Source organism: Bombus flavifrons, chromosome 3 (genome assembly GCF_040668555.2).
Source record: "Bombus flavifrons isolate JBK064 chromosome 3, iyBomFlav1_principal, whole genome shotgun sequence".
Lineage (NCBI taxonomy): Eukaryota > Metazoa > Arthropoda > Insecta > Hymenoptera > Apidae > Bombus > Bombus flavifrons.
Window position 1 is genome coordinate 15,598,283 of NC_138444.1, and position 12,619 is coordinate 15,610,901.

The 12,619-nt window shown below is 29.8% G+C and overlaps 6 protein-coding genes across 8 annotated transcripts in view; 3 read left to right on the top strand and 3 right to left on the bottom strand.

The window, feature by feature from the left end:
* LOC138178338 (RYamide receptor) overlaps positions 1 to 896 on the top strand; it is a 47,669-nt gene extending 46,773 nt beyond the window's left edge. The window contains exon 7 of the mRNA XM_069110079.1: positions 159 to 896. Coding sequence (XP_068966180.1) covers positions 159 to 358 — 200 coding nt within the window. The 3' untranslated portion in view covers positions 359 to 896. The remainder of the gene's footprint in view (positions 1 to 158) is intronic.
* A 2,284-nt stretch (positions 897 to 3,180) lies between these two features.
* Ipp (inositol polyphosphate 1-phosphatase) lies at positions 3,181 to 6,197 on the bottom strand. The gene is made up of 6 exons (XM_069110080.1): positions 6,094 to 6,197; positions 5,611 to 5,664; positions 5,268 to 5,513; positions 4,837 to 5,107; positions 4,279 to 4,447; positions 3,181 to 4,206 (listed from the first exon to the last, which is right to left on the bottom strand). The coding sequence occupies exons 1-6, from the start codon at positions 6,133 to 6,135 to the stop codon at positions 3,762 to 3,764; spliced, it is 1,227 nt and encodes a 408-aa protein (XP_068966181.1). The 5' UTR covers positions 6,136 to 6,197; the 3' UTR covers positions 3,181 to 3,761.
* A 328-nt stretch (positions 6,198 to 6,525) lies between these two features.
* Positions 6,526 to 8,495, top strand: Ppox (protoporphyrinogen oxidase). Its single transcript, XM_069110078.1, has 2 exons — positions 6,526 to 7,656; positions 7,834 to 8,495. The coding sequence occupies exons 1-2, from the start codon at positions 6,526 to 6,528 to the stop codon at positions 8,164 to 8,166; spliced, it is 1,464 nt and encodes a 487-aa protein (XP_068966179.1). The 3' UTR covers positions 8,167 to 8,495.
* Positions 7,662 to 10,091, bottom strand: Taf13 (TATA-box binding protein associated factor 13). 3 transcript variants are annotated; one of them, XM_069110095.1, is made up of 5 exons: positions 9,960 to 10,091; positions 9,512 to 9,749; positions 9,306 to 9,407; positions 8,066 to 8,118; positions 7,662 to 7,980 (listed from the first exon to the last, which is right to left on the bottom strand). In XM_069110095.1, exons 1-4 carry the CDS (start codon positions 9,984 to 9,986, stop codon positions 8,114 to 8,116), a joined length of 372 nt encoding a protein of 123 aa, XP_068966196.1. In that variant the 5' UTR covers positions 9,987 to 10,091; the 3' UTR covers positions 7,662 to 7,980; positions 8,066 to 8,113. The 3 variants fall into 3 exon arrangements, with proteins under 3 accessions (XP_068966196.1, XP_068966195.1, XP_068966194.1); XM_069110094.1 differs by having other exon boundaries at positions 7,662 to 8,118; XM_069110093.1 differs by lacking the exons at positions 7,662 to 7,980; positions 8,066 to 8,118 and having other exon boundaries at positions 8,501 to 9,407.
* Positions 10,092 to 10,196: 105 nt separating this feature from the next.
* Positions 10,197 to 11,421, top strand: LOC138178340 (putative methyltransferase C9orf114 homolog). Its single transcript, XM_069110081.1, has one exon. The coding sequence runs from the start codon at positions 10,197 to 10,199 to the stop codon at positions 11,331 to 11,333; it is 1,137 nt and encodes a 378-aa protein (XP_068966182.1). The 3' UTR covers positions 11,334 to 11,421.
* On the bottom strand, positions 11,391 to 12,589 carry Rpe (ribulose-phosphate 3-epimerase). Its single transcript, XM_069110092.1, has 4 exons — positions 12,218 to 12,589; positions 11,996 to 12,103; positions 11,694 to 11,915; positions 11,391 to 11,616 (listed from the first exon to the last, which is right to left on the bottom strand). Exons 1-4 carry the CDS (start codon positions 12,452 to 12,454, stop codon positions 11,506 to 11,508), a joined length of 678 nt encoding a protein of 225 aa, XP_068966193.1. The 5' UTR covers positions 12,455 to 12,589; the 3' UTR covers positions 11,391 to 11,505.
* Between the last annotated feature and the right edge of the window lie 30 nt (positions 12,590 to 12,619).

Here is a 12,619-nt window from a genome sequence, read left to right on the forward strand (position 1 = left end):
ATTCTACGATTTTTGCCACTTTACATGAAAGCGGGCTACATCTAAGAATTTTTATTTTGGAAATTATTTGTTGAATCGATTTGCTTTTTTCATTTAATTTTAATGCAGGGAGACCAATGTATTTAACCATACTAAAAATATGGTTTTTTGAATTGCAGGTATCAATGATTCGGGCCATTCCGTTTTGCGACGTATGAACACATGCACAACCTACATCAGTGTCCGCCGCAAAACAAACGGAAATCATACTGCACCCGCAAGAAGCGCCAGCATCCGGAATGACTCGTTTCGACCAGTGAATCAACCATTACAACGACAACTCGTTTATCTCGAATCCCACACAGAAGAACAACTGTAAAAGGACTTTTTAATCAAATTACATGTGATTCCGTGTTAAATAAATAAATATGGAAATGGAAAGTACAATACAAGAATACTTAAATGATGCAAATGTTTATAAGGAAAGGAGTACGTAATATGTATAAGAAAATATTGGAACAACTTCAACGAAAAAGTTGAATAAGTTCTGCAGAGAAATTTGTGACTATAAATATAATGACGATTTGCGAGAAATCATAAAATGAGCGTAACGTGGGTTTGGATGGATTTAAGAGAAGAATATTTTCAATTAAGTTACTATCATAGGTTTCGTCCTTTTCGTACTTAATATTCGTAGGCCAAAAAATATTCGGCCAATCACGTTTCTAGACCCGAATTCGATCGAACACTTGCCGAACGGGTGCTTTCCCAATTAAACTGCTCAGGCCAATACCTGACGAATACTTTCTCCCCAATTCTTAAGAAATCACGATGGTTGCCACCTATAATTCTAAGCTTTTTTATACAAAGTATGTAAAAGAAAAATAATATAGGTAGATGAGAGTTCTATACATATATATATTTATGTTTTATTTAATTACAATATTTCGTCCCTTTTGCAACAAAATTAGGTTTGTTCGATTGATGAAATAATGATATATTGAAAATTGAATAAAATATTAAGTAGAAGTCGAAAACTAAAATAGTACAATTTAACATATTTTGTCTATCTATTCGTGTAAATAGCAATATAACATTGATGAAGGTTCACTAATTTAGACTCAGAGTTGTACCATATTGTAAACAAAAACTGTTAAACAAAAAGAGATTTCTAACATATTACAAATATGTGAAACATTTTCTTCGTTTTTCCTTTTCTACTTCCTTAGAATTTTTTTTAAGCATTTTAAATCCGTATACTATCTATGCGCTATTTTTATTTAGAGATTGCACATTGTTACATTGCTTAAACATTAGTTCTTATTCTAAGTATAATTATATGTACATTTTTATATATGCTTATATACAACCGGTAGTATAAGAAAAAGGATATATACATATATATATATAAACTATATAAAAATAAAGAAAAGAGATATTTGAGAAAAGAAAAACAAAAGTTATGTATATAATTTCAGTCTCTTAACTTCTAATCATTCTTTCATTTGTACCTCTGTTTCTTTATGTTGTTCCTTAAGAGATGGCTTGTTTATTAAGTTGTCAATGATCTTCAGTTCTTTAATTCTTGAACTCTTTAGCAGCTAGCTGGTGGAGTATAGTAATTTGAGTGTTAGGGATATTGCCATAATACATGATCCAGATCTTGATAGTTGTGCTCGCAGTTATAAGACTTGCAAGCTGCATCCTGAATCAGATCAAGTCTGAACAGGCTGAATGTCAAGTTCTCCTTGGCCTGCTCTTCCTCTGTCGACCAATATTACCATTCGTTTGGGGGCTTGCCAACAATCTGATCGAGAGACTGAAAGAAATTGGTTATTTGTACTTCCAACCGCTGCCTTCTATATTTCGTTATCTTCAATCCTCGTGTATGACGAGGCATATATTTTTCATGTTTAAATTGTGTTGATTTATCGCGGCTTTAAGGGAGTAGATTTTTAGACTCTGTAAAATGTTCTGCGAATCTGCACAAATCAAATATAATTTGGTGAAGGCTGTGTTGATAAATCTTACGGCTAATTCGACCGCCGCGCATTCTACAATGAAGACTGAAGCTATTTTGAAGCATTTGTGGATAACTGAAAGGATTACCTTGATTTTCTATAATTGTAGGCTATTCCACTGCAGTTGTGCATTCTGCGATGTTGCAGATTACGGCCACAGCCGCTGGGCTTTCATACGGAGCACCATGAGAATTTCCAGACTTGTTACGCAGCGCGATCTTGTGTCTGCAACCTACGATATTATTGGATTATGCCGATAAATCCATGCATATACGCTCGGTTAGTAAACTGCAGCGTGGCTGCGGCGGCTTGCCTAAGAATCCCGCGAAAGAACAGAAGAAGTCGACTTGGAACGATGCTTTTTTTTAACAGAAAGAAGTTTTAATTTAAAGCGCAACGTGGTACGTTGATATCGCAACAATACAGCATAATTATAATTAAAACGAATATATTATAATCATAATTGTAATGAAAAACGGGAATCTTCGTATATCTATTTACTTCGAAATAAATTGTGAAAAATTATGAAAAGTAAGAGTTACTCATAAAAAGTAGTTTTAGCGTAGGATGGTGTTAAATGCAAAATCCTAACAAATACATTGAGACGTTATGACAGCGGCCAATTTGAAAGTCTTACCCTCCCCACAGGAATTTCCAGACCTGTGTATACGACCGTCATGCATATAAACACAGGATACATATAATTCCTGCATCCGCCGTAGCAAATTGCAGAGGGCGTGAAAATTTTCTAATCTTCTTCGAGTGCGAATTGCAAATTTGAAAAAAATTTTGATTCATTAGACGCAATGTTATTGAAAAAATACGTATTTCTTTAATAACTCGTGAAATTGAAAACTTCAAGCTATAAATTGTAATTTTTTTATTAATAACTACATGACAGTGCCTATTATAAAAATTCATAACGAATTTTGAACGATTTGTGTGAAGTTAGTTACGAACAAATATATACTGAAACTATCGAAGCAAGTAAAATGCGTTTAAACGTTTAAAATATTGAAATTTCCGATGAACGCGAATGAGTATATGAATATTTTCATATTGTATACGTTGTATAAAATATGTACTATGAATTAATTTTTTTAAGTGCGTTATACATATATTTAATCGTGAGTGCTTAGTGTTATATTTGAAGAAATATGTGAAAGCTGGAATATTACAACGTGATAGAATGCAGGATAAAAAATCATAAGTGAAACATAAACCATTTTTATTGTTTAATTGTGATATTATATAACATTCTTTAACATTTTATATAATTTAACATTTATGATTTTAAATAACAACATTAGTCATATTTAAAAACGATAAATACTTAGTATGCAAAAAAAATCAGTTAAATTTTAAAATATTCCACATACTCGATGCAAATCCAAATTTCTAAAATTTTTGTTTAAAATTGTATTTATTAAATTTAAACTAAAATATATATTTGCATAAAAGCAAAAACATAACTTCTATTAGAGTTAGCCTACATACACACCATAGAGGCATGATTGATTTGTAGAAGTACTATTAAAAATTAAATTAAATTAAATTAATAATAAAATATATATCGAATGCAATAAACATTTGTTACCGAATAATTAAAAAGTTAAAAAAATAAAATTAATATTAAATAAATAAAATTGCATTTAATAAATGCAGCATGAATTAAATCCTTTCTAAAGTACTTTCAAATATATATATATAATACGTACCATTAGCACTCAATAAATAAAATAAGTACATAACATAATACCATTATTTGCATAAAATCGATTTTAATGTTTGCAAAGTTTCAAAGTTTCGGTACGCTATCAAACCATTGCTATTCGACAAATTGGTAGACATCGGTAAATATTTTACATCCATATAGTCAGAATCAGGATTACTTATAAAACTTTGGAATTCAATAATACCACCATCTAAAGAACGTAGAAGAGCTTGTGGGCCACAAGTATCCCACTTGTATGTAGATCCTTTAGATAAAATATAAGCATCGACTTGTCCGAGGGCAACGCTTAATATTTTATAACCAGCCCCAGCTGCTTCCACTAAAGTGAAACCAGCACCTAAGAGTTTAGATTTCACATTTTCATCCTCAACTCTACTCAGAACAATTATTTTTTTGTTGGTAGTTTCTTTCACTATAGAACATGTCCCAACATCTTTTTCCATAAATCCCCAGTAGCAATTGCCTTTCCATCTATAAAATGAAGTGTGAAACTCATTGACTATTGATATTGTACAAGTATAAATTAAATTTTGATCCATTTACCGTAAATCCACATTTGTATAAAAAGGCTGATTAATTACTCCCACAATTGGTATGCCTGTGCTTTTCAAGAATACTCCAATCAAGACAGTGACACATCGTAAACCACTCATATGTACGCCAGTGACTTCATCCACCTTTTCACTCCCATTTATATAATCAGCAGTTGAATCTACAAAAGTTCCATGAATTGCCCCTCGGGCATGCTTTATTAAACTAAAAAAAAAAAGAAATAGAGAATTTAACATACTCATACAACATGACAGAATACCATTAGTATGTATTATAATAAAGTAGAATGAAAATATACATAAGAAAAAATAGAATAAAAAGAGAAATATATAGTAGATACAGAAAAATAGCAAAATTTGAAGCTACTTTGGATAATACTAGTACTTAAAACAATAAAGAATAAATTATATGAAAATGAAGATATTTACCATATAAATTTCCCAGACATCGTTTTAATAAAAATAGCAGTATTAATATTATTTTATATCTGTTACATATATAGTAAATCTTTATTTTAGAGCATTTAAATTATACTGTTATGTTTCTTACCAATTGGATCTATCCATATACCAAGATCATAAATATCAATATCAAAATCAAAAGGTAGTTCTGCTACCATTGGAATATCTAAGAATTGGACATCCTTATGAACTTCAGTGGCTAATAATTCAGCAGTTGCAATATCACTACCCATCACTTTGGCTAATAGTTCAGTGGTTTCTTCAACAGTCGGACATACTTCAACCACTATAGATTCACCCATGGCATTGCTGAATGTATTAGTTTCCTCTCCTTGCACTACCTTAGCCAGTTCTGGAAACTAATTTTCTATAAATAACGTTTGTTTTATATTCTTCTTTTTGGGAAGATATATCTAATATAATATATTGATATAGTTGTTCTGTACCAATTATATATATGTTTTCAGTCATCGTTTATATGTGGGTGTTTATAAACAAAACAATGAACTAGTAATTTACCTCTAATCCTATGTCATGTTTGATCGTTTCTTGAATAAGCACATCTGCTAAGGTTTTGAAATCTTGGAAGAAGCGTGGATTCTTTTCTTCCTCTGATTTTTCTTGTACAAGTAATTTAAATAGAGCGTCATTATGCCTGCAAGCTCTTGCAATATTTGCTGCTTTTTCTGAAGCTTTCAGAAGAATAGACAACAATCTGCTTCCGTCTTTCATTGTAACAGTTAATGATATTCCAAATTTTAATAACTATAAAATTAATGACTTGTTAAAAAGTTGAATTTTTAAATAAGCACAAAGTATTAAAAATTTATAGACAATATTTTTCAAAACATGAAATACATACGTTTTCTTGCACCGAATCTGTTAAAGAATCGTTTGGCGGGAACCCGTGCAAATTCTATTATATAATCGCAGATTACTGATACAGCAGATGTAGCATGAAAACGTAACAAGTAATATAAATGCGTTTACAATTCAAGTTCAGAATATCTGAATATTAAAATAGTCATTCATGCATTATAATTTCAATGACGCAAGCGGAAATTTCCATTTTTATCCTAATCAATTCAGTATAGTCTCATCAAAATAAGATAGTTAAAGATATAATTAAACGTATTTAATAAAAATTGTTATATGACGATTATTATATGATAATAGATAAATTTGTCACCATATTATTTGATTAAATTTTTAACTAATGTTAAATCGATATTTCTAAAATATTTGGTTATCTTATTGCTTATAATCATTCGAGCAATTAAAGAAGTAGATATAAAACAATAATGTACAATTCAATAAAAAATATAAAATTAAGAAATTTGTTTACATTAATGTTTATTTCCAAATAGAAAGTGTCACTCTTACACATTGAATTTTTATTTCATGTGCATACATAACATACAATGATTCAAACAATGTATATAACCTTTCTTAAGCATGAAATGCACTAATATAATTAGCTTGTGAAACAATAACTTTGACAGTGCATTTGTAATTATTCAATTATTTAATTTTTTAAAAGTTTCTTTTTAAATTATTGGCTTAATGAAAAGAAGGCTGAACTAGTGTAGTACATATAATGTAAAATTGCTATAGAATTTAACAAAGAATAATTCATTTTAATAGCAGAAAAGGAGAAACATAAGTATTATTTAATTTATTTTAAACAGCATAATACGAATATATTAATTTGTGTACATATTTTATCCAAAATAAATTTAATATTCATTAATACATTTGAATATTTATGTAATTGAACATGACAGCTATACTAGGTGGTGGTATATCAGGTTTATCAGCTGCATATTATGCTCTTGAAAATCCAAAACTGGCTCCACCAGTTATATTAGAAGTTTCAAATCGTGTAGGTGGTTGGATACGTTCTGTAAAACAACCTGATGGAACAATCTTTGAAACAGGTCCACGAGTTATTAGAGCTAACTCACATGATTTATTGAAATTAATAGAAGAATTGAAATTATCATCTAAAGTCATTCCAATTAAAGCTGAACATCCTGCTGCTAAAAACCGATATATTTATGCAGACAATGTATTGCATTGTTTACCTAATTCCCTAAAAGGAATTATAACAAAAAATACGCTGTTAAATCATTCTTTAGCTAGGCTTCTGTGGAATGATTTTAAAGCAGCAAAAGTTCTTAAAGATGACGAAAGCATATATAATTTCGTAGAAAGGAGATTTGGCAAAGATGTATCTGAAAAGATGGTTGCACCAATATTATGTGGAATTTGTGGTGGTGACATACATCAATTAAGTGCAAAATCTTTTATGACAAATATATTTGAAACTGAACAAAAATATGGTTCTGTATTTATGGGTCTTGTACAGAAAAAATTTTTAGATATATTAAATAAAAAAGAAAAAAAAGAAGTTACATTGGAAAACACAAATGAGACTCAAAAAATAGTAAAATCAAATAACATATCTTCGCTTTTAGTACAGAAAGCTAAAAGAGAATTATGGAGTACATGGGGACTAGAAGGAGGTTTTGAACAATTGCCTCAAACACTGGCTGAAAATATTACTAAACGTGGAGTGAATATAAAAATGAAACATAACTGTGAACAAATAATATTTAACGAAGATTGTGTAGAATTAATTGTAAATGGAAAAGTTGAAAAATATTCTCATATCATATCAAGTTTACCTGCTAAAAGTTTAGCTAATTTAATTCAAAAGCAACACCCAGAACTATCTAAAGAATTATATAGTATACCTACAGTAACGATAGCTGTAGTTAATCTCCAGTTTTCTGAAAATGTTTTACCAATAAATGCCTTTGGGGTTCTCATTCCACCAAAAGAAGAAATTCCAATTTTGGGTATAATATTTGATTCATGTGCCCTTCCTCAAAATTCCAAAATGACAGTATGTATAAATATAAATATTTATTACACCAGCTTAATGTTTTTTATAATAAATTTTTATAAAGTAACTTTGCAGTGACATAAAATGATTTTTGACTTTTAAATAATCTTTCACATATATATAATGGACTAGAAACATTTCTTATTCAATATATACAATTTTTGTTTTCAAATCCAGGTACTGACAGTAATGATGGGTGGGGCATGGTTTGAAAAATACTTTGGTAGATGCTCATCTGAAGAACATTTAAAAACGGTAGCAGTTAAATATGCAAACAAACTTTTATGCATTAATGAAGATCCCAAGGCATGTAATGTTTCCATTCTGAAAGATTGTATTCCACAATATATAATAGGTCACGCACAACGCTTAACTCGCATCCACGATTACATCTCCGCGCATAAAATACCTTTAGCGTTGTGTGGCTCTTCATATCACGGTGTAGGAGTCTCTCATGTTATTCTGTCAGCAAAAGAAGCTGTTTCTAGTATCAATCAGTGTATGATATAGCTTTATGAAATTTAATCAATCAATTTTCTTTGATTTAAGAATGAAACAATATATATACATGCAAGAAATTAAGCCAAAATAATTTTTTAAAAAATAAACTGTAATTTAACTTAAATTAAAAACATGCATTGTTCATGCTGCTTAATGAAAATAAACAGAGCAATTTACACAATAAAATAGAAATAACACAAAAATTAAGAGAGATATAATATAAAAATTGAAGAATGAATAAAAGTATAAAAAGTAAATAGGACATAAAATAATTATTCCAAACCAGCATTTTATTATACTAGAGCTGTGAAAAGATTTTGTAGCTATTAAAATAAAACATAGGTATAAAGTAGTTTTTATTATAAAAGTGTAAAATATATATATATATTGTGCATGAAATAAAATATAGAACATTTAGTACAGATATAGATTTTTGTTTTATACTCTATTTTACATATACAATACTACTAACACTACATAAAAAAAGAAATAGCACTCATATGATAATTATCGAATTTTATAATAGATCTAAGTATTACTATTAGGTTGTCCAGAAAGTGTCTTTCCTTTACAGACATGTTTTTTACAACAATGCATCTTTATACAAACATGAAACCTAATCTGTTAAATGTTGTGATCTTTATTTTGATAGAACAAAATGGATCATACGTAATTCGATACAATAATACAAAACGGAAAATGTTGTGCATCCATTAGTTCCTTATAAAGCAAAAGAAACTTTTTGGACAACCTAATACTTACATAAACCCCCAAATATATATGTTTATGCATATTTCTTTTTATCTAACAAAAACATTTAAGCAATCTTAAGTATACTATAATCTTACAATTATGTAGATAAGCAAGCATGAAGTATCATAAAAATGCAGCACACAAGCATGTAGCATTCCGTTCTTGTAAAAACTGTGCAGCTACTATAATGCAGTACTTAGATCATTTATGCTCAAACTCTATCTGAGCTTTCTCAAAATCATGAAAATAACTGTTTATACAAAAAAGCTTTTTATAAAAAAAAATATATGAATATATATATATGATTCTCTAATAAAATAATAAATTCAGGCAGAATAAAAGTATTTTGTTATATGCTTTGATATTGACAAATTAAATTTACTGACTAACAGTACCTGCATATTTAACTTCATCGAATGCTTTTCTAGCTTTCTTTAATTCTTCATTCATTGTTAGGAGATCTTTAACTCTTGCATATTTCCTTGGGTCTTTCCTAACTGTAAAAGAAAATTTTCAATTTAACAAGCCAATTTCAAATTTATGGAAAGATAATAATTTATAAGACATTATGCAGAAATCAATATACTTATTTTATTACTACCTAAAAATACGATATCCTCTACTTGCACACGACCGGTACGACCAATTTCCATAGCTCTATGTGTCATTTCGGTAATAAATTCAATAACAAGATCTTCTAACAAATCTACACTTTCTGTATAAGGATTTTGATCATCGCCAAAACCATACATCATACACCGTAATTCTTTCGAAAATAATCGTTTCCTACCACCGGGTAAAGTCCCGCCAATCGGAATTTCTGCCTCTTCATCTTCGAACTGTGAAAACACAATTTTTTTCATATAATTTTCATGAATAATCTTGTTTATTAATTTCAAAGACACATGCTTATTAAACTAATTTTAAACATGTTTGAGATAAACATAATTAAGGTTAGACATTTTGCCTTAGAAGTAATATTAAATATCTCGCTTTATTAAATTAACTATCATAAGACAAAATTTTATAAAGTCAAATTTCATAAGAACCTGTTCGAAACCTTCTTCCGTGGCCATAATTTGATGTAATCGTACGAATTTAGCAAAAGTTCGAGAAATCTCTTACTCAATGAAAAGATATGTACAAACAAAAACACTGCCTGTCACGTTCGCACCAAATGTAGCGTTCAATGGTTTTATTAATCTGTGAAATTTTCTACAAGATAATTGTGGTAAATGATAAATATCTCAAAGTTTAAAGGAAGAGTTTGAAAAAATTAAAAAATTATGCCACCAGTAATTCCTACGCCGAAAACTTGGAAAGAAACCAATCGTTTACACAAAGAACAGCGAAAGAAATGGAAGGAAGAGAGGTTAGCAAAAAAGCTTAAGAAAGGAGAAACTAAAAAAGAATTGCAGAACGAAGTGGCTAAACCTGTTGAAAGTCATTTCGAAAAAAGAGACATTTCGACTTTGAGTATCGCAGTTCCTGGTTCAATTTTAGATAATGCTCAGTCACCAGAATTACGAACATATTTGGCAGGACAAATAGCACGTGCCGCATGTATTTATAAAATAAACGAAATCGTCGTTTTTGACGATAAAGGAGAGATAACTGAAAGTGAAAAGAAGAAAATAAGAAATGACGAATTCTTAGGTGAAAGACGAGTTGGATGTTTGCAATTAGCCAGAATATTGCAGTATCTTGAATGTCCACAATATTTAAGGAAGTATTTCTTTCCAATTCATAAAGATTTGCAGTATGCTGGAGTATTAAATCCTTTGGATGCTCCACACCACTTACGTCAGCAAGATATATCTTTGTATAGAGAAGGAGTAGTTACAAATAAGCCAGTTAAACCTGGCAAAGGTTCTCATGTGAATGTGGGATTATTAAATGATGTTTCTGTGGATAAAGTATTAACGGATGGATTAAGGGTTACAGTGAAGATACCCAAAGACCAACCAAATCCGAAAAAAATAAAAGGCTTCATTGTTCCACCTGATGTTCCCAGATCAGATACTGGAATATATTGGGGATATACTGTGAGATTAGCTAATAATCTTACAGAGGTGTTAACTCAATGTCCTTATAAGAATGGATATGATTTGACCATCGGTACTTCAGATAAAGGAAATTCTATTGATGACGTGGAATCAAAAAGTATTAAATACCATCATGCTTTAATAATATTTGGAGGATTGTGTGGATTGGAAGCAGCAGTAGACAGTGACCCTAATTTGAATGTGGATGATGCTTCTTTGGTGTTTGATCAATATTTAAATACTTGTCCTCAACAAGGATCAAGAACTATTAGGACGGAAGAAGCTATTCTAATCACTTTAGCAGAATTAAGAGCAAAAATATTTCCTAAAGTCTCTTTGTTGCCAAATTCCCAGTTTGACAGTTTTACAAATATATGAACTATCAGTGAATATAAGTGACTGTAATGACACCAAAATAGAAAATAATAATTTGCCTTCTTATTTTGGTAAAAAATTTTAAACAGAATTTTATATTTGCAAAATTTGTAACATATAAGTACAACATATCAATCTTATATGTAGAAAAGATACTTTCCTTCCCTTCTTATTTTCAATTATTTTGCAATGCACAATTTACTGCGTCTCTTAGAGTTTTGATAACTTTGGCTTGATCAGAAGAACCTATGACAGCTGTTCCAGAAACAATCATGTTTGCACCAGCCTAAAAAAGAATATATATAATGTTCTTTTTGTTATAGTATATGTTAAAATATATATCTACTAAATTTAAATACATACCTTTGCACATGCATCAATAGTTTTTGGTCCAACACCTCCATCAACTTCTATGTCCAATGTAGGATAATTTTTCCTAAGCCATGATACCTTTTTCATCATTGGTTCCATAAATTTTTGACCACCAAAACCTGGTTCTACAGTCATAATTAATACCATATCTGCTAATTCAATATAATCCTCAACTACATTTACTGGAGTCTGTGGTTTAAGTGCTACCCCAACCTTTCATTTAAAGAAATAATGTATTTAGTATAATTTTTAACCAAGCAGGTTTAATTTCATCGAAAATATGAGGTACATACTTTCATTCCTGTTTCTCTTACTTTTCTGCAAAGTAGTGGAACATCGTTTACTGCTTCAACGTGAAACGTATATTGGTTAACACCAGCATCAGCCATTGGCTCTATCCACTAAGGTGAAGGAAAAGTATTCAATTTATAGATAACATTTCTTCAAATAAAGTGTAAATAGAAATGATATACAACTGAAAATTTAAATCAAAGAAAAAGCAAGGTAAAATATACCAGATTGGGATTAGAAACCATCATATGCGTTTCAAAAAAGGCATCTGTTACTTTATTTCGAAGACACTTTACTAATGGGTGACCAAAACTAAGGTTAGGTACAAAGTGTCCATCCATAACATCTAAATGTAAATAATCAGCACCACTATTAATTAATTTTTGTGATTCTTCTGAAAGTTGTGACAAATCAGCGTTTAGAATCGAAGGTCCAATCTTCGCAGTCAATTTTTTTGCCATTTTTTAATTGGATTTCTACGAACAAGTGACACGTGTCTTCAGTTATAACAATATAGCATTATCAACTGGACTAATGATCTTTCATACAAGGTCATTTTTTTCTTCTTAGATTCGTTGTATTAGTTAAGAAATGTAACGAATTGAACATATATTTGAAAATCCAAC